General features: G+C 36.3%; 2 protein-coding genes across 2 annotated transcripts; both read right to left on the minus strand.

Moving 5' to 3' along the window:
* Nucleotides 1-588: 588 nt before the first annotated feature.
* On the minus strand, nucleotides 589-8,262 carry LOC136254165 (FRAS1-related extracellular matrix protein 2-like). Its single transcript, XM_066046842.1, has 14 exons — nucleotides 8,187-8,262; nucleotides 7,440-7,601; nucleotides 7,055-7,264; nucleotides 6,460-6,621; nucleotides 6,065-6,253; nucleotides 5,247-5,357; nucleotides 4,008-4,160; nucleotides 3,488-3,676; nucleotides 2,903-3,139; nucleotides 2,664-2,831; nucleotides 2,289-2,495; nucleotides 1,858-2,226; nucleotides 1,361-1,498; nucleotides 589-997 (listed from the first exon to the last, which is right to left on the minus strand). The coding sequence occupies exons 1-14, from the start codon at nucleotides 8,260-8,262 to the stop codon at nucleotides 753-755; spliced, it is 2,616 nt and encodes an 871-aa protein (XP_065902914.1). The 3' UTR covers nucleotides 589-752.
* A 3,217-nt stretch (nucleotides 8,263-11,479) lies between these two features.
* Nucleotides 11,480-21,915, minus strand: LOC136253468 (FRAS1-related extracellular matrix protein 2-like). Its single transcript, XM_066046147.1, has 11 exons — nucleotides 21,792-21,915; nucleotides 14,974-15,135; nucleotides 14,727-14,915; nucleotides 14,060-14,359; nucleotides 13,814-13,981; nucleotides 13,473-13,679; nucleotides 13,023-13,382; nucleotides 12,829-12,966; nucleotides 12,297-12,533; nucleotides 12,093-12,233; nucleotides 11,480-11,979 (listed from the first exon to the last, which is right to left on the minus strand). Exons 1-11 carry the CDS (start codon nucleotides 21,865-21,867, stop codon nucleotides 11,759-11,761), a joined length of 2,199 nt encoding a protein of 732 aa, XP_065902219.1. The 5' UTR covers nucleotides 21,868-21,915; the 3' UTR covers nucleotides 11,480-11,758.
* Nucleotides 21,916-25,290: the final 3,375 nt, after the last annotated feature.

Raw genomic sequence — 25,290 nt, forward strand, 5'->3', positions numbered from 1 at the left:
CATGACTATAGAGATTCTTGTTAATGGAATAAGGCATATTGGGTATGTACAAGGCTATGATTGGTAGCTACTTCCAACTTCACTAGCCTACAAGTTTGAGAAGCTATGGGAGAATTTGAGTCTTTCAGAAGTATCTCACCTCCATGTAATCAGTGCAATTGACCCTTACATAACTGCAGTTTGTCACTTTGATTGTAAACTATATAGGAGTGGATTTTGGAAGTGGACTTTTGGCACATGGTGAATTAACCCATGTGCATGCTGCTTCCTCTAGTACAAGTTCTCATAACAGTCCTATATATACTGTAGTACATACGGTTTCTATTATTCTCTGAGTATGCATTTAGGTGTATGATGTATGTGCAATTATACTACCAAACAATATTAGTGCAGTAAAATAAAATCCACATCTACATGATGTAATGGCAAACTATTCAATGGTCTGGATAGCTCAGACAAATTAACAATAGTACAATAATTACTCAAAAGACGTATCCTACAAATTTTAAATTATGATATACAGTTCTGTTAATCTTAATTCTTTCTCTACTGTACGTACTTAATACATTAATTTGATGCCTTCTGTTATTCAATTGGTACAGACGTTAGACAAAATGCAACACAAAAGGTTAGTATACAGAAATACTGTAGTGTAATATCTACTTCTAGGTAATTGTTAAAGAAACAAAAACAAGAACAACTTCAACAGATGAAACATAGTACTTGAATAATACTTTACCAACTGTAAAAAACTATATGCCTACAGAATTGATTATTTCTCCATCAGCCATGTCAATATCATCTATCTTTATAAATAACATTCCATTGATATCACTGAACTTATCAGGAACAGTCAAGGTGAACTTCAACATTTCAGTTTGCTCAAATATGTCATCTCTTGTGATAGCCATTGAGACAGTTGCTTGTGAAGCACCAGGAGTGAATACGGCAGTGAGCGGGTCTGAGGCAAAATCAACTCCACCGCCAATGGCACCAGCTATAAAAGAAATGGCACTGTACTGACTAAGTTTGTGAACTCTCATCTGTACATTAGTATGTTGTTACCACTATACTGAAAAGGGTACTTTTATTATACTGTATGCTTTTTGCATCTTATTTCAAACTTTTCTGTGTAAATTTAAAATACTATCGTTCAAGATTCACAATGGTAACCTAGCCACAATTACATAATTAATAATATGAATTGAGGTTTAAGCTGTCCAAGAAGCTGTATTATCCTAATGTACATATATAGTCAGGGGTTAAGTATTTTTACTTGCAAAGATGTGTTCTTTTGCAACCAAGCTGGTTATTGGTATAATATAGTAGCAACAATATTAGTGTACTCAGATTACAATACCTGAGCCTCCAACTTCCATAGGGGTCACGTCAGCAGTGAATGGCCATATTGAAAATCCATCTGCTTCTAATGTAACTGTCAACATTCCATCTGCCTCCTCAGCTGAGTACAGGACTTGACTGAAGTTCACATGGATTTCTGTAGGGATATTACAGTATTACATATTATTTATTATTATGCATAATAGTGATTGCACTGATTAATAAGTAAATAATTGGAAATTGGTTTATCGGCCAAATTTCAGCATTATCAGTATCAGTAATTGTTGGTGGACTATTTAGCCAATTAATTTACTGACCCTGATGCTATTGTTTTCATAAAATTAAGACAAAAATATAATTTAAAACTGGCAATTTTACAAAATGCGTTTGAAATTTTGGTAAAAATAAACATCAGATTGGTTATCGGTATCAGCTATTATATGAATTTCAATATCAGCTAATCGGATAATCGGCAATGTCTCTTATCAGTGCATCACTAATGCATAATATACTTACCATCAATGTCTTCAATCTCAGCAACTGCCTCACTGGGATCACCTAAGCCAACTCCAAGGATTAATGCAGCAGAAGATAATGACAAAGATAAGTTGAAGAACTCTGATCCTTCTCTTAGACAATCTGGGTTGATAACTACATTTACAGTTTTCTCAGTCTCTCCAGGATTGAAAGTCACATCTATAATGTTACTGGAGAAGTCTACTATTGCTGTAGCAGATCGTGGGTCAGACTCTAATGGTGTTATTATGACAGTGTATGGTATTGATGCTGTCCCTGTGGCTACCACTGTCACTGGTATTATACCATCTGCTTCTGTTCCTGAATATGTACTGGAATTGAATGCCACAGTTATCATTGTTTCAGATTCTATAGGAAAACAAAATTGTTATATTTTACAATGAGGATTAGCACAGTGCACAGCTACTTACTGTCGTCATCTGCAACAATAATGTATGTTGTGTTTATTTCACCCAATTTCACACTAGTGCCATCAGTATCACCCAGCTCCAATACTAACTCATAGAATTCCAATTGCTCAACTGTGCTGTCATCCAAGAGTTCAATCCTAATTGGGATTATCCCATCAACAAGTGCTGGTATATCAATCATCAGACTGGTTACAATAATTGCTGGTGCTGAGGAAATGATGAAGTAAAACATTGTAAGGGCCTGATGCAGCAATTAAAGTATTCACAGAATTTAATTTCATAATTGACTGCTAGCTATATAGCTATTTCAAGTTGTGCATACTTGTTATAATGTATGCAATTGGTGCTATTGGTGTCATAATGTATTATGCATACATGGTGAAGATGGTCCGGGTTGATCTTGCATCATGACGGTGATAAACACAGTGATGTTTTCAGCATTGCTGCCATCTTTTATCAAATTGATGGTCACAAACTCATCACTTTCATTAACAGTGGTACTAACTCTGCCGAATCCTATGCATACTGCTGGAGATGTGGTGGCTAAAAATAAAAACAACCAAATAATTATCAGAGCATGTATATACATGTATTATGTTTGAAACTTGACTTACGTAAAGGTGTGACTGAAGTAGCATCTGGGATCACAGTGGTAACAGCAGGGCTGGGCGTCACAGTGACAGAAGTAGATGGCATATCAAAAAGAGTGGATGTCATAGTAGCCTGGGTAGGTGATGGAGTAGGTGTAGGCTTGGGTAAAGGCTTGCAGCCACATCTTTTGATTTTGTCAGCAATAGATTCTTTAGTAGCTGGACAAGACTTGTAATAACTCTTCGTATCATTTGCATCATCTATAGGGATGGTTATACAGACATGTCATTATACTGCTAAACATAGTGCACACACTTCTCAGGAAATGTATTTTGATTTGCATAGCTGATATTAAATAACAAGATGTACAAGCAGAACACTGATAACAGGAGTTGTATGTTATTTCATTTGGATTCCTAATTAGCTGAATGGCAAAAGTGATTGAATGGCAAAGTGATTGCTGTATTAGAGTATCTGGATGTAGTAGCCACTTAAAAATCATAATGTTCTGTTTGAAGGTAATTTCACACATAGCTTTAGAGATGTGCAACTATCTACTGCAAAGAGATTACGGTGTATGCATGCATGTATTCGTATAGTCAACCAACCTAAGATGGTTATAGTAGCCATCACAAGTTGACCTGGAATCAGAGCAGTGTTGTTTGGAACATTTAGAAGAACACTAAAGGTCTCGTTTCCTTCCTTCAGACAATCATCACGGATTGGTATACAAACTGAAGTATTGGATTGTCCCACACTGAACTTGGCCACACTCACTAAAGAGCTGAAATCATCACCTGTACACAAAAATGAATATAGCAGTTTGATCATTATATGCGACCGGATTGTAAGTTAAACATGTCTTCCACACACATCCGATATTTACTACCTATATAACTTGAGATAGGATAATACTACTGACTTCAAATTTGGTTAGTAGTAGTGGTCACCAACATAACTTATGAATTGAGAAAATTCATCACGTTATGTTTTTTGAACACAATGATATGGTATCCCAAGTTCATAGACTCTGATGTGTGTGGAGGACATTTTTCACAAATCCAGTTACATAATGCAGTCTAACAATTTTAGATTGCAAGCACTTAATAGAGTTACAGTTTGGCTTACTTGTTGCAGATATCGGATATTTAGCTATTGGCATAACATAAACTGAGAATGGTTCACTGGTAGTACTGTTAGCCACAACTTCCAAACATACTTCACCACTAGACTCTTCAACAACATAATCACCAGTTGATAGCTGTACCACCAGTGGAGTTGCTACAATATCAGTCAAACAGTAAATGTACAAATCAATTCTTGATACATACTTATAACCCAATTAGAGTATGTTAAATTTTCATTGCAATAGTACAGACCGTACTAGACCTGATTAAGTAACCATATGAGCAGTTTCTTATTTACAGAAATAAGCCCATTTTGCACTGCTAAAATTGTAATACATGATCAAACAAGTCATGATCAGTGTGATCATCAAATGTGGCTGGGTCTGGGAAATGTCCATGACAGCAAATTAGATTTTTCACCAAGAACACAATGCTACATGAACAAACTATCAAATTTCATAATCAAAATCAGCTAGACTTGATCGTGAGTGGTCTGCTTTTGCAGGCTATTCCCAAGCACAGTGGCGATTTGTACAAGTGGTCTGGGGCCCTAATGGAGCTCTGGCCAGCCTGTGGATGGCTGTATGTGGCTGTGCAGCTCTGTGGAGTTGAATAAAGACATGTGCTGTAAATGTCCTTATATTAGTTTTAGCCAGTTTTGAGACCTGAATAGACCATAACTTGGCCTAATTCATCCCTACGCCTATCATCGAGTTAAAACTATAGGTAACATAGTATTAGCTACTTGTAGAGTGGATGCTCTTGAAGAAATTGGTGGAAATCATGTGAAACTTTGGTACTGACGTAGCTTCAATCATTGGCAAGCTATGACATACTGAATAAGCACTTCTCAATTCTTTTAAATAGGCGCCAAGACCATTTTTTCCAGACTAGTTCACAAATAATATGCCACAATCATAAAGGTTTGTCTTTTTTTCAATTTGGGAAGCAATTGCAACTTTAACAGGCTGAATCTCTCACTATATCATTACAGAAAATCATATACAGTGTAGTTGATGTAAGAGCACTACCTACAGTAAACACTCCATATAGACCAGGTACATGTAGTGATAAACAAACACTGTAACATTATTCTGACCAAACTAACATGTCCATGAAATTGACAAATGTATCTTATTACTTGTTACTGTGGAAACCGATAGTAGTTCATTTCTTATGGCAAACAACACAACCACCAATTAATCACAAGATACTACACATAATGATGTCAATTACATACTTGACTTTGGAAAAGGTTTGCAACCACATCTCTTGATTTTATCAGCAATAGGTTCCTTAGTAACTGGTCTAGTGGTCAGAGTAGCAACACTTCTACTGTCACTTGCATCATCTGCAAAACACAATAACATGTCAAGTGAAAAAAAATTATTATTGAATTAGATTGATGCATAACTGGGCACTATGTATAATTACACCAAACAGCAGCATTGCACACAAAGAGAAGGCATGGCTTTGATGACACTACTGCATGATATTATAAGTTTGAAGCAGAAAATTCTTTGCCTGTAGCTGTAGAATTTCATCAGGCAAAAGGAGAAGGATTTTAAAAGTTCAGGTAAGTGGCAAATTGGAACTCATTACCATTGAGTTATGGATAGGGGCTTTGGGACCTAATGTGTTATTAATTAATCAGTAGTTTCCAATTCAAATGTAATTGATATCCATTCCCCCGGACTACTTAACATTATGATCTTAGTTTTGAAGTATTCTTTAAGTTGAAACTTCAGCAGTTATATTACTGCCTTTCTTGTCCTTCTTAAGACCTGTTTTGCATGTGTTGTTCTGATTGTTCTATTAGAGTATATTTGGCTGTTTTTAATATAGTATCATGAAGTTTCTTTGTAGCTATGTGTAGTCTTGCTGCTCCTTTTAAATCTACTACTGAAACTCATGATTAAAATACATTGTGTATGCATAATTTTCAAAATATGGTCATATTGAGTGTTTAAAATCCACCAGCTTTACTTTCCAAGTGTACTGATAGTTGATATTTCACCACAATAGAACTATTGTCTGAATGATTGGCACTGAACTTACCTATGATGGTTACACTAGCCATTACATGTTGGCCAGGAATCATTGTAGTGTCATCAGGCACACTAAGAAGAACACCAAAGGTCTCGTTCCCTTCTTTAAGACTATCATCATAGATCGGTATACAAACTGAAGCACTGGATTGTCTCTCACTGAACTTGACCTCACTGACTGACGAGTTAAAATCACCACCTGTAAACAGGTAATAGTTTAAATGAACACATACTTATGTAGTGGCTGTTGAGTAACAATACAGAATTGTTACCTGTATTAAGAATTACATATGTAAGCAGCATGTAACACATTAGTTACCTTTGGGTCAAAGCAGCTTTAGCTACTAAGATTTAGCTAATAATCTGTGTACACATATATATACTATGTATATTTAGCTTACGTACCTGTTGCTGATGTTGGCTCCTTAATCATTGGCATAATAAAGACAGAAAATGGCTCAGTGGTAGTGCTATTAGTCTCAACTTTTAAACACACTTCATTACTAGATTCCATAACAACATAATCACTGGTTGATAGTTGGACCATTAGTGGGGGAGGAGAAGTTGCTGTGAAAGAAATTTTCAATCTGGTAAAATCACATCACACTCTGATACAAATGCATAATTAGCAGGACAGATGTTATATTAGAACACTAAGAATAGTCTAGATTTCACAGATTTACACTAATGACTAATCACAGATTTAACATGCACAGTTAAACAAACTGTGAGGACTTGTAATTGAATTTTGGCTAAGTATATGACTATGTGCACAGCCTTATATATGTAGCATACAGTATATGCAGTATAAACAGTAAATCATTTGAAATAAATAGCACAACATTAAAGAGTTTGAATAAAATTAAATACATTGGGGAAACTCAGTAAGATTCATGTGGTGCGATACCTTCACTTAGTCTCAATGTAGAGTTTAAAAAATCTGGTCACCCACAACATGCCTTACATAACTTATGTATGAAATCAAAGACACTACACTTACTGTCTCTGATATACACAAGGATGTGCCTGGGACGTCCATACTTAAGCCATCCTTTGCGAATTTCATGTGATGGTAGAATCATTTTTACTGCAAATAATTCAACTCCTTCAACTACATCATCACTGAATATCTTAATGGTGCCAGCTGCTTTTTGCTTAGATCTCCTGAACTTTATTGTGACAGTTGATGTATCTACATCTTCCTCGGAGGCTAAAAATGGTAGAGAACACATCATAACTGTTCGGTTATTTCAGAAGCATCCTGTATGTTATATGATTTACTGCAAACATAATCAAACACAGTTACTATATGTATGTGCAGTATTCTCCATGCAGTCTAATTATTTGAAGTCAGAGTGTATATAGACCTATATGTACATTCTTACCAAATGATCCATTGTTTTTGTGGGAATTGAAAATTACTTTAAGTGCAATGGTGAAGGTAAAGCTTGGTTTAGGAGATGCTACCAGACCAATTTCCAGTGAACCATCAGATTCATTGACATGATAATGTGAACTTTCAAAACTGACATAAACAGCATCATCATCTATACATGAAATCATTCATATGTATAACAGCATTACAATGTACTAACATCATTAGAATGGCCACCACTCCAATTAAGGAGAAAATGTGCAAGACTAACTCTGTTATACAAGATTATCCACAACCTAACTGAAATACCTAACAGCTACTTACCAACATTATCACCTGTCACCATTACAAGATCTAATCATGAACAAAAATTCCTACACTATCATACATCAATAGACAACTATAAGTACTCATTTTCTCCAAGAACAATACCAGAATGGAATGGACTACCACAAGACATCATCAACCAACAAACTATTGACAGCTTCAAACAATTATTATACAATCACTTTTAATTTTAATGTACATTAGCACTTTAGCCCCAGGCTGGCTCTGCTAATTAAACAATATAATAATAAAATAATAATGTGTGTATTGTCTATGTGTACCATTATACCAAATTCATATTAATTATATTATATATATATATATATTTATATACTTACATTTATATATAATATTATTGTATACATACATGACCGCAGAATACCCATGCACCTAGTCCAATATACAAGCATTTGCACAATTCCGTACGTACTTGAGTATGATGCAGAACTCTCTGCTAGCCAACAACAGATAAGAAGGCAAGTGAACACAATGTACTTGTTGAGCATTTCTGACGTTGCTTGCACAAAGCTGCTCTTATCAACTAAAGTTCATCTACAAGCTACACTGGTTTTAAATACCTGATCAAAGACAGTACTTCACAACCACATTGCATGCTTCACTGCTCTTGGTTAATGTAGATATAAACACACAGATGAGGTGAACATGGAGTATCCATTATTGGAATAAGGTCTATTACTAACATATTAGTGGAACAAAGTATTTGTATAGCTTCTGGTACAAACAGGCCTATCAAATAGCAGTTAATGATAGACCATTACACAGGCTGTATGAGAGGCCATTGGTATTATGGAGATCAAGAATTTAATCTTGCTGCTGTTGCAAAATACTGTATGTTTTGGAGTTTATCTGCAGGGCTATTATACACTACTCCAAAGGAATGCATTCGTTACTTTTTAGAAATATGTGGTGCTCCCTTAACAGTATAATGTACTCTTAGAGTAATGAATACTTGTCAGAAGTGTTAGGTGGAAACTTTACTGATCATGACTTACTCTCCAGATAACTTGCAGAGTTTGTATTAAGTGTACATGTGTGTTGTCAGTGTGCAAGAATTCCTTACTATATGGCTTATTCAAGCACTTAGATCCTATTATTATAGCATAGAGGTTATTGTACTGTATATGCAAAAATACTGTACATGCAAAAATACAGTACATTCAAACAAAAGTGGCAAATAGATATGTACCGGTCCAGTGTTAATGAAGCATTTTCTGCATGTATTAAGCACACAAATGCTGTGACATAATTCTGACCAAACTTACATATCCATGAAATGAATGATGTATCATATTGCTTGTTATTATGGAAACCAATCAGCTCATATGTCAGGAAGACTTATGACATGTCACACAACTCTGAACCACAAATTAATCAAATGGTACACACTTATGACATATGTACATGCCATATACTGGCCTCAACATGTAGAGCTACTGTATTTGAGTGTGCCAATTTGTATACAGGTGTACATAGGTGAAATTATTGGAAAACTCATGACCATGTGCTGAGTATTTTCATATTATATGTAGCCTCAAGCTAGTACTTTTAATTTGATCTTAAGGAGCATTATATAATCCTCAAAGCGTAAAGGAAAGAAACGATGTAAAACATGTTGAAAGTATATTATACATGATTTGTTTCTGATGTGTGCCCCATATTCTGTTATATACTCAAACCATTATTATCTAAAAACTTTTTGTATTATGGTGGTCATAGCTTTAAATATTATCTTTAGTTTCTTGCACCAAAGCCACGTACTATACTATTGATGCTTCTAGCATGGCTTGCACAGACTACTGCACTTGGTGACTGATACTTACCTTAACTATAACACAAATAGTCAATTGATGCCACTATGGTTGTATTTCAATGAAGTGCTTCATCTGTAGTATATACTCATAGGGAAGAATTGCAATTAACTGGTTACCATAAAAGTGAAATTTGAAAATGGTATAGGCAAGTAACCACATTGGTGTACTTTAACACCTGAGAATGTTAAGCACTTACCGTATAGTTATACGTACTTATAAATTGATATTATGCAAAGAGTACTATACGGTATGTAGTAGCAACTAAATCATTCTCAGAGATACATAAATTTTCTCAGGGTTTAACTTAGCTATTAGGGTCTGTTCTCTGCTGAGCTGATAGATTGAAACATACACTTTGCACAAATGCACACACGCATGCACGTACACACACACAAAAGCAGGCAGTTATACCCATTTGTTTGATGGGGGTGTTTCTCCTACATTGATAATGAACCCATATGATTGCACATAAAACAATTGGAATTTTTGTATCTGGCATACATGTTGCTGTTAATACTATAGAAGAAAATAGTACTTTATTATTTTAGTGAACCAGGTTTATTCTACTCATAGTTAGGTAAAAATTCAACAATAAATTCTCTATTTGTACCTAAATTTTGGAAAATCACCCATGTGGGTGCATGTGCAATAATTAGAATTTTCATGTTTAGTGGGTTTCTAATAACAGCAGGTTTGAAAATATTTCAAGATTTTTCTTGTAATTTAAGGTATTGAGAATAGCTTAAATCCATCAACAAGTATAGATTTGCATTTAAATATATTAGGTGTCAAATGCATCCATATGGGTGATTTTCCAAAATTCGGTCACATATAGAAACTAAATATTTAATGTGTTAAATGTGCCCATATGGGTAACAATATAGCTAGCTCAGATACAGTGTAGATGTGATTGCTATGTATAATCCATTTCTTTATCTACACAGCATAGGCCTAGCTATAGATACTTAGTAGAATCATTGTGCAGAACTGTATATGTATGTTGGTGAATGTAGCTTACAGCCATGCATGCACGGTGTCCCATCATGCATAACCCATGGGCACCACCCAATGCACCCATTGATGTAGTCATGGATTTACATGTCCATAAACAATAACCAATACCCACCAAATATGTCTACCAAATTGGGAAGTGTTGACACATCTAACTCTACCAGCCAGGAATATTGTAAGCAAGTGCTATCCCACAAGCTATGTGTAGTCAGAACCTACTGTAAACACTAAACCTCTATTACTAGAAGAAAAAGAATTGTATCAGAGATTGCTTCTGAGTGTAGTTTGCATTGTTGGGTTCTGCTAGCAATATAGTGTACAGTAGAGACCCTATGGTTGAGCTGTATTAACAGTGATTCTGTGTTAACCATGTGATCACTCACTTAATAGCCTCTAAGGTTTCTTTTGTATTGTGTGAGCCACCTGAATTGATGACAATTGACAAATTTTGTAATTACAGAATATATATATAGATATCAAAACAAACAGAGTTTTTCAGATGCAATTCAGTCTGCCTTCATTATGCCCCAAAAAAGAACTGTGATTATCTAGTTTGGTCAGCTTCTACTGTCATTATGTACAAATGGTGGTAAACAGCATGTAATATCATGCTTCTTTTGATGTATGCAGCATAGTACAGTATTACTGTTTGAGTGTGATGGCTGATCATGTTTGCCTTACCATAGGAAAAATCATATGCTAATACTGCCTACACTAACTCCATCTTTACGCGAGTATTGAAACTAGTGCATAGTCTAAAATATTGCCTAGACTAATATAAGACAAAGTTGGACCACAGGTCTATATACTATGCAAACACATTTAATATTGAGATAGTATTGGAACCAGTGGTCCATTGTTTTCAGTCTTTTGGGCTACTATAGCTAGTTCAAATACTGATGTAAATGTGAAGTCAATATACATGTAAATAGGCAGTACTGGTAGAGTATATAAATGATATTTGTGTATGCAGGTGTACATCTGTGTCTTACATGTAATCCACACAATCAACTACCACAGTGGTAAATGAAATTGGTATTAAAAATGATGTACTAAATAAAATACATTGTATATAATTAAAATAGACAGTCAAGGAAAAATAAATACAAGCATGCATAATGAAATGTATTGATGGTATATTTCAACAACTCATCTTGAGTTATTTTGCAAATGGTGAAGGGATGGTGACCACAGCTTGACTTGGTGATCCAATAATCACACAAACATTGGATGAGCCACTCGTTACTTGTAAAGTGACATTGAATATTCCAGGCTGTCCACTTCGTAGTTCTTCAGGAAACACTCTTATGGGAACTAGAGCAGTATTAATAGTAACTGGAAACAACACTTCCATTATTCCCTCAGTGAAAAATGCTTCAGCTGTACAGAAATAAAAGTACAACATGTATCAATGAAACAGTTACCATATTACTATACTGTATGTACATCGTATACAAATGTTACATACAGTTAAAATCTGTATATGTACGTACTTCGTTCGGATAGTTCTGCAGCAGAAGTTGATACATTTACAAGAAAAGGATTACGAAATTCTCCAAATGCTTGTACTCGTACAATGGCATTAGTTTCATTGACTTCTACATCATAACTACTAGCAGTAAAATTGACCAAAACTACAGAAATGAAAAGAGCAAAGCATAATAAATGTTTGAATTATGGTATCATCAATTGCGTACCTCCAGAATTAATTATTTCTCCATCTGCCATGTCATTGTCACCTGTCTTAACCAACAGCCTTCCATTGACATTGCTGAATTCATCAGGGACATTCAAGGTGAATTTCAACATTTCATTTTGTTCAAATATGTTATCCTTTGTAATGTTTATTGAAACATTCACTTGTGAAGCACCAGGAGTGAATACTGCAATAAGTGGGTCTGAGGCAAAGTCAACTCCACCACCAATGGCAGCAGCTGTAAAAAAATCAAATGATATTGTTTCTAAACTATATGTACATTTAGACTAGGACTATTAACTACAATACCTACGTACATTTATTTGGGGTACAGGTATTAATATACAGTATATAACTTTATACAACTATGCAGAGTTTGTGTGTATACATTCATATACTGACGTAACTCTCAATGGATACATACGTAACTGGTTACCTAAAAGGCTAAAATATAGTATAATTATACTGTTTTACTGTTAGTACAGTTGTACTGTTAGTATTGTTGTATTTACTGATAGTACCAATTAGCATACCAGGGCCATCAATTTCCATAGGAGTTACTTCAACAGAAAAAGGCCAAATGGAAACTCTGTCAGCTTCCAATGTAAGAATCATCATTTTATCTTCTTCCTCAGCTGAGTACAAGGTTTGGCTGAAGTTCACATATATTACTGCAACGATATGAAAGTATGTATGTACGTTATGCTAAACAAACAAACACACTTACTATCAGTGTCTTCAATCTCAGCAACTGCCTCACTGGGATCACCTAAGGAAACTGCAGAATTTGACGATGTGTCAGATGACAGTGACAAAGATAGGTTGAAGAACTCTGATCCTTCTCTTAGACAATCTGGGTTGATAACTACATTTACAGTTTTCTCAGTCTCTCCAGGATTGAATGTCACTTCTATAGTTTCATTGGAGAAATCTACTACTTCCATAGCAGATTGTGGGTCAGACTCTGATGGTGTTATTATGACAGTGTATGGTATTGATGCTGTCCCTGTGGCTACCGCTGTCACTGGTATTATACCATCTGCTTCAGCTCCTGAATATGTACTGGAATTGAATGCCACAGTTATACCTACAGCAAATATGAGTTGTTTTCTGATGACATCATTTTAAAAAAGGATTTGGTGTGATGTTATAAATTATACACAATAAATTTTCTTACTGTCATCATCTGCAACAACAATATATGTCATGTTTGTGTTGCCCAATTTCACACTGCTGTCAATGTTGTCAGCTAGTCCCAACATTAGTTCATAGAATTCCAATGGCTCCACTATACTATCATCCAAGAGTTCAATCCTAATGGGGATTATTCCATCAAACAATGCTGGTATATTAATCATCAAACTGGATACACGAATAGCTGGTGCTGAAATGACAATGAAACACACAGTGAGGTACAGCTCATGGTTTGATGACAACAAAAGATTTAATGTTTATCTATCAATTTACATTGCACACTTTTGCATATTGTATATGTACATCTAGTAAGAGCATACGTACATTGTGTAGATGGTCCTGGTTGGTCTTGCATCATGACAGTGATGAATACAGTGATGTTGTCAAAACTGCTGCCATTTATTATCAGACTGAATGAAACAAATTCATCACTTTCGTTAACACTGATACTAACAGTATCAAAACCTATGCAGACTACTGGAGATGAAGTGGCTAAAAGAATAGAAGAAGTAGGTAATTTTAATTCATTACAGATTACAGCATACAGTAGACTATTAGAAAATTACTAACGTGATGGTGTGACTGCTGTGGTGGCAGGAACAGGTGTCATGGTGGCAGGTATAAGAGTAGTGGTGACAAGGTTGGGTACCATAGTGACAGGAGTAGGTGTTATATCAGCAGTTGAAGGTATCATAGTGACAGGGGTGGGTGTAATAACAGTTGAGGTAGATGTCATAACTGCTGGAGTAGAAGTAGGTTTCTCAGGCTTAGGATTTTTTTTGCAGCCACACCTCTTGACTTTTTCAGCAACAGATTCTGGTCTTTTACCCAGTGTAGACTTCACAATTCTCTTAACATCAGATACATCATCTACAAGAATGAATATGCATACATGCACAAAAAGACAGTGACCAGCAGTAAACTGTTTAGTTGGAGAATGTATTGAAAAATGCAAAGACTAACAAGGCAAACAATTACTGGTTAAAGAATTAGTAATTTGTAGAAAGTTTTGTATGCAAGCAATGACTTAAAATGCTAGTTAAATGAGAAGCATATGTACATGAGTGATTAGGCGTAAGCTGGGGTAATATACATGTACAGGTAGTGAACTACTGAAGGAGGTACCATTTTTGCATAATTCAATTATGTGTATTTTCTTTTCATTCACACACAAAATTATTATCACTTTCCAGGGCTTACAATTCCATTGTATTGAATATATACACAATCGACTAACCTAAGATGATTATTCTTGCTATCACATGTTGGCCTGGTATCAGTGCAGTGTTATTGGGAACACTAAGAAGGACGCTGAAGGTCTCATTTCCTTCAATAAGACTATCATCATAGATCGGTATACAAACCACAGCATTGTCTTGTCCCACACTGAACTTGACTGCACACACTGATGAGTTGAAATCTCTATCTATACAGATACAGAAATTTGTAGAATGTATAAGTATAGATTTGCTATATTAACTCACCTGCTGCAGATTTTGGTTCTTTAACTATTGGCATAATGAAGACAGAGAATGGTTCATTGTTAGAGCTATTAGCCACTATTCTCAAACACACTTCACCACTAGACTCCTGAGCAATATACTCATTGGCTGACAATTGTACCATTAGTGGCTCATAGACAAGTGCTGAAAAGGACAAAAGTCAATCAAATAATTACATAAACATTATACGTTCTATGCATATGTACACTCTACAAATGAGATCATTTACACAAAATATTTAATACATTATGAGTTGCATGGAGCCTTTCATTGGTTATTCAATCCTTTACTAAATTGGTTATCTCAATTAAAATGAATGTTCAATTAGAGTATTTTGCAACAAAAATAATGTGATAATGAACAACAAAAGTGTTCAGGTTATTATCACAATATTCACAAATATTGCATACACGGAAAACTGTTGACATACTGTGTAATTGATAAGCTAGCTACAATGTAGTAAACAGTTTCAAGTAACAGAGTGTGCATCAGCGTTGAAACCGGGTCGGGTCATCCGGGTCATATTTTATCCGGGTCTGACCCGGTTTACAATTTATCCGGGTCTGACCCGGATTGGATCACGTGAGAAACGAAATTGTTCGTTTGACGACGTGGAAACTTATAAACGCTATCGCGTAGCTCTTTCGTGAGTCACGCCCACTTATCGCAATACCAACATACGCTCAGCCACGCTCATTTGTTAGTAAGTGTAGTATGTAGCACGAAATTGAGGGTATCTATGGTGAGGGGTAGCTATTGTCAGTAGGTGAAGACCTTTTTTTATTTTTTTATTTTTATTATTTTTGGTCTTCAACCTACAGCTAGGCTGAAGTTGCAATATTTACTCAACACAAATCGAACGCTCAAAATGTAGACTCGTCCGCTCGCTCGAGACTAGCCGAAACACGTCTCGGCTTAGTCTCGAGGCGCCCGACCCTAAAAGAGGGTCTGGTGAAATTGTGTACAAAAAGTTTGGCGCTGCCGGAATGTTGGAAGCTCCAATCAGATCGCTCCATTTCAAATTGATAATAATAATATAGATTTAATGTACATACCTCCATAAGTGGAGTATAATCGTACATATCTGAATTACAATTATATGATTGTGTGTGAATGTATATTAACATTATTTGTTGTCAGTTAATTACAAGTGTGTGCATGTGTGTGTGTGCAAGTTGGCTTGAAAATTTTCCACTGAGTTTTGATTGATAACATCTCCTGGCAAAGTATTCCAAAGTTTAATTGATGATGGCATATATGAATATTTGTATGTGTCCACTCTTGTGTACGGCTGCATGAGGTGACCACGTGTATAGTGACATGTTACTGGTACTAGTATATTGTCATCAATATCAACATCAACAATATCGTTAATTATTTTGTAAAACATTATCAGTTTTGCATTTGTTCTTCTGCTTTGCAAACTAGGCCATCCCAAAGATTCCATCATTTTAGTCACACTAGCATATCTGTCTTTCTTATTTAAAGCAAATCTTGCTGATCGTCTTTGCACCATCTCTAGTCTGTCGATGTCTGTCTGGTAATGTGGAGACCATACCACTGATGCATACTCTAAAACTGGTCGTAGATAAGTTTGATAGCATGATGATTTTACAGCGATTGGACAGTTTGTTAAGTTACGTCGCAAAAAACCAAGCACAGAATTTCCCTTCTTGACAACGTTGTTGATGTGTTCATGCCAGTTCAGTTTTTGGTCTATGGTGACTCCGAGGTATTTAGCGTGTTCAACTTGTTGGATATTAGTATAGTCTATGTGATATGTAAGGTTGATTATGTAATGTGTACATTTCAAAAGATTCGCGGTTTACGGTTAATTACATCCGGTGACTCTGCTGCTTAAACTCATTGAGAAAACAGCCATACAATTCTGTTTGGTTCGTTTTAATGAATAAATAAAGTAGCGCTATTGGTTTGGTGATGCTGTAAGCGGATCTGGTTGAATGGATGTTGTGACGTAAACAGTGTACTTACGTAACACGTGAACGTCATCCAATAAACATTCCAGAGCTCAAACTTTTTGTACACAGTTTCACCAGACCCTCTTTTTAGGGTCGGGCGCCGCGAGACTAGTCTCGGCTTTAATTAATCCGGGTCAATCCGGGTCTCATCCGGGTCAAATCCGGGTCAAATCCGGGTCTGACCCGGATTGCTATCCGGGTCAGTGGGTCATCCGGGTCAGCAGTAGTGTCCCGGTTTCAACGTTGGTGTGCATTGTATTAGGAAGCTTTACAGTCTTATCATAGTCTTAAACACCAGACTATCTGCAATGACTATAACCGTATTATGTATGTACGTTGCAAATATAAAGGTTATCAAAAGAAGCCGGCGCGCCACACCGTGGGTTATTGATCAAGACATACGATAATGTGTCGTGCGGCCCAAGAAGCTGGCGCACCGTGGGTATATTGACAGAAAGAAAGAAAACGTCATTTTCACACCTTTGTATCTCGGTGATCCCTTATCCGATTGGAACCAAATTTGCTGCAGAGTTGCCCACCAGCTAGGGGAGCCCATATCCAAATTTGAAGGAAATCGCTCTTGCCATTTACGAGATACGAGCTGCCAAAGTTTCGATTCTTCGTCTTTTCGCACACATTGCAAAATTGCTATAAAACACAAACGCATATTCCGATCACCTTGAAATTTGGCACACATGAAGGGAGCGAATCCTAGTATCAAAATTGGTGCAAATCCGATGAATGGTTCAGGATTTATGACCTATTATTCGCGTAAAACAACAGGGGCGGATCCAGGGGGGGGGGGGGGGGGGGGGGGCTTTGGGGGCTGAAGCCCCCCCTTCATATTTAGGCTTTACTTGATCAATATGCTGAGTATTATAATGAAATTTTGTCTTAGCATAATTATATGATCACTAATAATACAAATACCCATAAAACCACCTTATAAACGTCTTTCCAAGGTATTATCATTGGATTTATGCTAAAATTTATGCAACAAGGAGTCAAGGACTCGAATCAGCATTGGAGGTTTACAAGATCGAGATACTCTAATAGAGCATTCAGCTAACTACTCTAATAGAACATTCACTGGAAACATGAAGTTGGTTCTGTTATGGAATTTTTCCAAATCTTCCTGCACCTATACATACAATGAAATGAATTGGTCTGTTTAAAGGGCTTCATTCATCTACTTGTGTATGACAATACTTAATTCAGGTTCACAATTTCCATTGAAAATGCTCTCAGATTCAATCTTGTATTGTTCAAATTTCAAAATTTTCCACTTTCAACATTATTATTCTAACATGCATCTATTCAGTGTTGTGCAATTGTGAGAGGGGTGCATCATGTGCTTGGTTGTCTGTACCTACCCAAACTTTTCCATTAGCAAAATGCTTCAGAGAGCCATACCTATAATCTAAAGGCAGTATATAAAATATCTACAGGCAGAAAATATTATGAATTTTATGTGGAAATGTCTCCAAATTGCAGTGCTTTAGCATCTATTTTCAAAATTTTCCTGGGGGGGCATGCCCCCAGACCCCCCAGTTCCAGCATGCTTCGCATACTGGGAACTGTGCTTCGCTACCTCTACCCAAGAGATTAGTACCTTGAGTTAGCCCCCCCCTTTTATAAATCCTAGATCCGCCCCTGAACAAGATTGATTTGTTGTCACGCCTACAGGGTAAACCGCTTCATGGAATGAATTGAAAATCGATTTGCGGATAGATCAACCATTGTAGGAGTGCTTTTTGGTGGTTTGAAAGCAATCGAAGTAAAGATCATGGAGATATGATACGAAACCGAAGGTGTGTAACAATTGCGCGATCGAGATTCGTGAATAAAATACCAATAATTTTCAGGTCTAGCTACCAGGAAAACCGCTTAGAGACGTGAGCTGAAAATCGGTATGTAGCTGGAATACTCATCCTCGAAAGCCCATGCAGTAGTACAGAAGAATCGAAATACAAACTACTGAGTTATGATTCGAAAGCCAACTCCGTGTAGCAAATGCGAGATAGAGATACTCTAATAGAACAGTCACCCTAATAGAGCATTCAGCTAGTTTATGACTTACTCCATTATAGAATTTTGTTACATTGCAAGTTATTCTGTAGGGAGTTCAGCTGCAAACAGTTAATCTTCTAGACAGTTCAGCTAGAAGTAAGTCACCCTGTAGAGAGTTCAGCTACAAAAAAAAATCACCCTGTAGAGAGTTCAGCTAGAAGAAGTCACCATCTAGAGAGATCAGCTAAAAGCAAGTCACCTTGTAGAGAGTTCAGCTACAATGAAGAGTTCAGCTACAAACAAATCACCCTGCAGAGAGTTCCGCTGCAAACAAATCACCCTGTAGAGAGTTCAGCCACAAATAATTCACCCTGTAGATAGTTCAGCTACAACAAATCACCCTGTAGAGAGTTCAGCTAGATAAAAGTCATCCTGCAGAGAGATCAGGTCACCCTATAGAAAGATCAGCTAGAAGAAGTCACCTTGTAGAGAGTTCAGCTACAAAGAACCCACTCTGTAGAGAGTTCAGCTCCAAACAAGTTACCCTATAGAGAGATCAGCTAGAAACAAGTCACCCTGTAGAGAATTCAGCTACAAACAAATCACCCTGTAGAGATTTCAGCTACAAACAGGTAATCCTGTAGATAGTCCAGCTGATAAAAGTCACCCTGTAGTAGAAGAAGTCACCTTGTAGAGAGATCAGCTAGAAACAAGTCACCTTGTAGAGAGTTCAGTTACAAAGAAACCATCCTGTAGAGAGTTCAGTTACAATAAATCACCCTGTAGAGAGTTCAGCTACAATAAATCACCCTGTAGAGAGTTCAGCTACAAACAAATCACCCTGTAGAGAGATCAGCTACAAACAAATCACCCTGTAGAGAGTTCAACTACAAACAAATTACCCTGTAGATAGTTCAGCTACAAACAAATCACCCTGTAGAGAGATCAGCTGCAAACAAATCACCCTGTAGAGAGTTCAGTTACAAACAAATCACCCTGTACAGAGTTCAGCTACAAACGAATCACCCTGTAGAGAGTTCAGCTACAAACAAATCACCCTGTAGAGAGTTCAACTACAAACAAATCACCTTGTACAGAGTTCAGCTACAAACAAATCACCCTGTAGAGAGATCAGTTACAAACAAATCACCCAGTAGAGAGTTCAGCTACAAACAAATCACCCTGTAGAGAGTTCAACTACAAACAAATCACCCTGTGGAGAGTTCAACTACAAACAAATTACCCTGTAGAGAGTTCAGCTACAAACAAATCACCCTGTAGAGAGATCAGCTGCAAACAAATCACCCTGTAGAGAGTTCAGTTACAAACAAATCACCCTGTACAGAGTTCAGCTACAAACAAATCACCCTGTAGAGGGTTCAGCTACAAACAAATCACCCTGTAGAGAGTTCAACTACAAACAAATCACCTTGTACAGAGTTCAGCTACAAACAAATCACCCTGTAGAGAGATCAGCTACAAACAAATCACCCAGTAGAGAGTTCAGCTACAAACAAATCACCCTGTAGAGAGTTCAACTACAAACAAATCACCCTTTAGAGAGATCAGCTACAAACAAATCACCCTGTACAGAGTTCAGCTACAAACAAATCACCCTGTGGAGAGTTCAACTACAAACAAAGTACCCTGTAGAGACTTCAGCTACAAACTCATCACTCCGTATAGAGTTCAGCTACAAACAAATCACCTTGAGTTCAGCTAATAACAAATCACCCTGTAGAGAGATCAGCTTCAAACAAATCACCCTGTAGAGAGTTCAGCTAATAACAAATCACCCTGTAGAGAGTTCAGATCACCCTGTACATAGAGAGTTCAACTACAAACAAATCACCGTGTAGAGAGTTCAGCTACATTTTAAGTTCCTTAGTAGAGAGATCAACTGCTAACAAGTTATCCAGTAGGGAATGATAGACATGTAATAAATATATGTATATAATTTGTATATATAATCACTAACAAAATCAAAAATAGTTGAAGTATTAAAAACTTGCTTTGTCCTTTTATTCTTCCTGTGGTAAAGAAAAAGGATAGGTTTAATAAGCCCCAAAGCTGGCCTATGGCTGGCTTTGGGGTATACAAATACAAAAAGAAGTGATATCTAAGCAAAAACAGCCAAGTTGTAAAAAAAGGTGCAACCCCTAAAAAGGCCATAGTGAAAAAAGATGTAAAATCCAAGGGGGTAGCCAAGAAATGGCTGTGATGGTAGGTTAATGGGAAAAGGCCATGGTGAAAAAAGAAGTGAAACCCAAGGTGGCGGCCAAGAAATGGTTGTGATGGTAAAAATTTTAATAATGACAATTCAAGTGAATTTGTTGCCGAATCCTAGTGAAACTTGGAGGAGGCAACGCAAATTCACCTGAATTGTCATTATTAAGTTTTTTACCATTAACCTACCATCACAGTCATTTTTTGGCTGCCACCTTGGATTTCACTTCTATTTTCACCATGGCGTTTTCCCATTAACCTACCATCACAGCCATTTCTTGGTTGCCCCTTTGGATTTCACATCTTTTTTCATCATGGCATTTTAGGGGCCGTACCTTTTTTTACAACTTGGCTGTTTTTGATTAGATTGTTACAGTATTTTCTTTACAAAAGCCACGAGTTCGTAAAGAAATAAAATTATATAACTATGTACTTAACTGACTATAAGAACCTTGCACATAATACAGTAACTATAGTACAACAAGCATGCAGTAATAAACTATTTTATATTGTACAGTAACAACACGATTAACATAATTATACATATAATTATTTGCATAGCTCACTAAATATATGAATACATACGTGAATAGATGACAGCACTTTCTGCTGGCCAACAACAGATAAAAAAGCAAATCAACACAGTATACTTGTTGAACATTTCTCACACAGCAGGTACAAAACTATACTACAACTAGAGGTTATCCACAGTCTCTACTGGTCTTAAATACCCTAGCAATAGGATAACCTCATGATCTTATTTATATGCTCTACTGCCCTACTGGTACAATGTACATCAACATACTGAAGGGTATCCATTATGGTCTATTACTATTATGTCAATGGATCAAAGGCTTGATGGAATTGTATAGTTTCTGGTGTTAGCTAACAAATCTATCAAATTGCAATTATAGTACATGCGTTATTACTCAATGGGCATATGTATACACATGGATGCCTTTACCAATAAAGTGTTATCACTTAAGGGGACTTGCAGAAAAGATCAATGAGCAAAGCATTTAATATTAATCATGATTGAGTAATGATGCTTACACACATACAATCACAGCTTCATTCCATATATATGTTGAGATAACAAATAAATAATATTTGTTTGTGTGTTAATATCACATGTGCGGAATTACATAATGTACATGTATAATTGTTATGTGTAAACTTATGCTGTGGCCTTTGTCTTATAATTGAAGTACAATGTGCACATCCTGGAGGCCTTGTTATGGAAGTGAATGTACTGCATTGTAACTGTCAGTTGATTAACATTTGATTTACCTATATAACTCTCTAGTGACGTAGACCAGGTACGTGTAGCAATCACAACTTGATCCACTGACAGCTAGCAGTCTTGGCAAGTGCCTGCGGAGCTACATAACCTGGGATTAAAAGGATTGTCTCTATATCCATCTGGTACTTAAACATTATGAGTTTTCATGTTTATTTTTATTAAGATTTATTGATAACTGCCCCTCTAAGGACCTGCAAGCAAGGAGAATAGCTATGTACAAGCAAAATCAAAACTTCTGATACTGACAACACTAGAGCTTAAGGTTGTGCTGATATTATTCATTTGTAGTATGTTAATGAGAAGTCAATGTTCTATATAATGCTTCATGATTAGGTCAAAGGTATTTTCATATCTGTTGTGGCTCTTTTGGTACATGCCTAGGCCACATGTTTCTGGAGGAACAAGTCACCCATTTTAGACATTACATTTCTTTAAAATTTAGTGTTAAGATTTTCTCTCCATACTTTACTCAGCCTTCTCACAGGTTCCTAGTGGGCAAGCATTTCCAATGATGGCATGTATATAATCAACAGATATCTCCAAGGGATTATCCAAGTTTTTTAAGCATGTGATATACAGTACAATTATGGCACTACAACCTTATAGCTGTTTGGTAAAATGCACCACATATTGGTTCATTTGTATGTTTACAGAAAATGGAAGCCATCAGTTACATAAACTAAACCCGTACAAATGGTGCAAATCTATTACCCACATACCCATAAATTGCTTAGTAGGTGATTAAAATTATTCCAACAATGGCCATACTATGCACACCTCAGTCATTAATTACAAATTAAGATGTGGGTTTGGTTACAATAGGTACAATTTTATGAAACACAAACAATATTCACAGCCTCTTTCAGACTGCAATTATTGGAGTAACAACTAATTCACAAGTGTGGTCAAGGTGTGAATAGTGCTAGACAAACAAGCATAGGCGGCGGAAAGGAGGGGGGGGGGGGGGGCTAGGGGGCTGAAGCCCCCCCTCAGAATGATATCACACCGAAATTATCTTTCTTGGAGTGGGGCTGAAAACCGTGATAAAGATCGAGATACTCTAATAGAGCAGTCACTCTAATAAAGTATTCAGTGTGTAGCGAGCTATGTAAGGATTTTTATTGTATTGTATTGTATTGTATTAATGCTTTACAGTGTAGTTTATCAGCTAGAAATGGTAGCTGGTGAGGTGGAAAGCTCTTGTCAGTTGGTTGCGACCTTTTTTTTTTTTTTTTTTTTTTTTGGTCTCACCTTACCAAACTATAGAAATAAGTCTGGGTCAGCTCAGCCCCCCCTCATATCAACTACTTGCTCCGCCGCTGCAAACAAGCTATCAATACACACAGTAATGTTGCACTCCAATTATGTATTTATTCAATGAGCAGTGTTGGGAGTAAAACAGGTAATATAACGCAAGTTACTTAACTTACAAATGAAACGCGTTACATAAGTAATATAGTTACTGTAACGAGTCTAATATTACGTAATATTATTACTACAAGTAACGAAGTTATTAGTCTCGTTAGTAACGCCTAGCCACAACGAAGTAACGGGGCCTACTGAATGAAGCTTATTCACCAACTTCTTACTTATAACCAAGATTTGCATATTGTCCAACAACGCAATCATGTCACGTGATAAGGTGGTAGTTTCACACGTGACAGCTTAAGGCTGTGGACACAAAGTAATATAATATGTAATATTATCACAGTTACTTTATTTTATGGGTAATATGTAACTGTAACTAAATAGTTCAGTTGCAAGTAATATGTAATATGTAACTAGTTATTTTTACAAAGTAACTTGCCCAACACTGTCAATGAGTTAATACAAATATATAATAACAGTCAAAGTGTCTGCACATCATCAGTGGAGAAGAGTGACAGATTCTCTTTCAATAATTTTAACTTCAAACAACTAAGAGCAAATAAGATTACAAAACAGAGATAAATCTATCATATTTATAAATCATATTACTTTTTACTTAGAAATAATTCCTAGAACACTTACACATACATGTACATACCTAAATCATATATAAATCAATCAAACATTACTCATCATACTCACTTGATCATAGCTACTAACTGTCACTTGGAGGTGTACCTGCTTACTAGTCAGACAGACTACAGTGAATATTGAAGGCAGGCATGGTTCAAACAGTGTTGGACAAAGGTAGCTTAGGCATAGTGGCTAACCAGACAAGACTCCTTCAACATCTACTGATGCATCTCTTCCTTGTGGTGGCTTACTGATGGGAAAATTAAGAGTTGCTGAACTCAACTTGATAATTTTATAATAAACCATTGCAGACCATGCAGAGGATATTCAGTGACCTTAGTGCTATTGTATGTCTTTCACATCATCCATTTCAGGTTTTTCTACATTCATGCGAAGCTGGCCAATTTACATCCTTACATAACTTGAGGGTCCATGTGTCTGTAGTGAACTTGCCCAATAGACTACCCAAGCACTTTGATATTAGCATGTGCTGTGTAATTCAATGGGATCCTATACAGCTCCATGATATGCAAGTATCAATATAAACTTTGAACTTTCCAAATCCTATTGTTTACTATGTGACCGGCAGTGTTGGGACAGTTACTATTTAAAAGTAACTAGTTACATATTACATATTACTTGCTACAGAACTATTTAGTTACAGTTACATATTTACCCAAAAAGTAAAGTAACTATAATAATATTACATTACTTTGTGTCCACAGCCTAAAGCCATCATGTGTGAAACTACCACCTTATCAAGTGGCATGATTTCGTTGT

Source organism: Dysidea avara, chromosome 4 (assembly GCF_963678975.1).
Source record: "Dysidea avara chromosome 4, odDysAvar1.4, whole genome shotgun sequence".
Classification (NCBI taxonomy): Eukaryota; Metazoa; Porifera; class Demospongiae; order Dictyoceratida; family Dysideidae; genus Dysidea; species Dysidea avara.

Bases quoted from the DNA above. Each gene is read 5' to 3' on its own strand.
- LOC136254165 (XM_066046842.1), bottom strand. From the start codon at position 8,262: ATGCTCAACAAGTACATTGTGTTCACTTGCCTTCTTATCTGTTGTTGG. The intron at 7,602-8,186 runs GTACGTACGGAA...TTTCATGTATAG, and splicing joins GAGTTCTGCATCATACTCAA to ATGATGATGCTGTTTATGTC. The intron at 2,227-2,288 runs GTAAGTAGCTGT...GTTTTCCTATAG, and splicing joins TATTGTTGCAGATGACGACA to AATCTGAAACAATGATAACT.
- LOC136253468 (XM_066046147.1), bottom strand. From the start codon at position 21,867: ATGTTCAACAAGTATACTGTGTTGATTTGCTTTTTTATCTGTTGTTGG. The intron at 15,136-21,791 runs GTATGTATTCAT...TGTCCTTTTCAG, and splicing joins AAGTGCTGTCATCTATTCAC to CACTTGTCTATGAGCCACTA. The intron at 12,967-13,022 runs GTAAGTGTGTTT...ATATCGTTGCAG, and splicing joins TGAGATTGAAGACACTGATA to TAATATATGTGAACTTCAGC.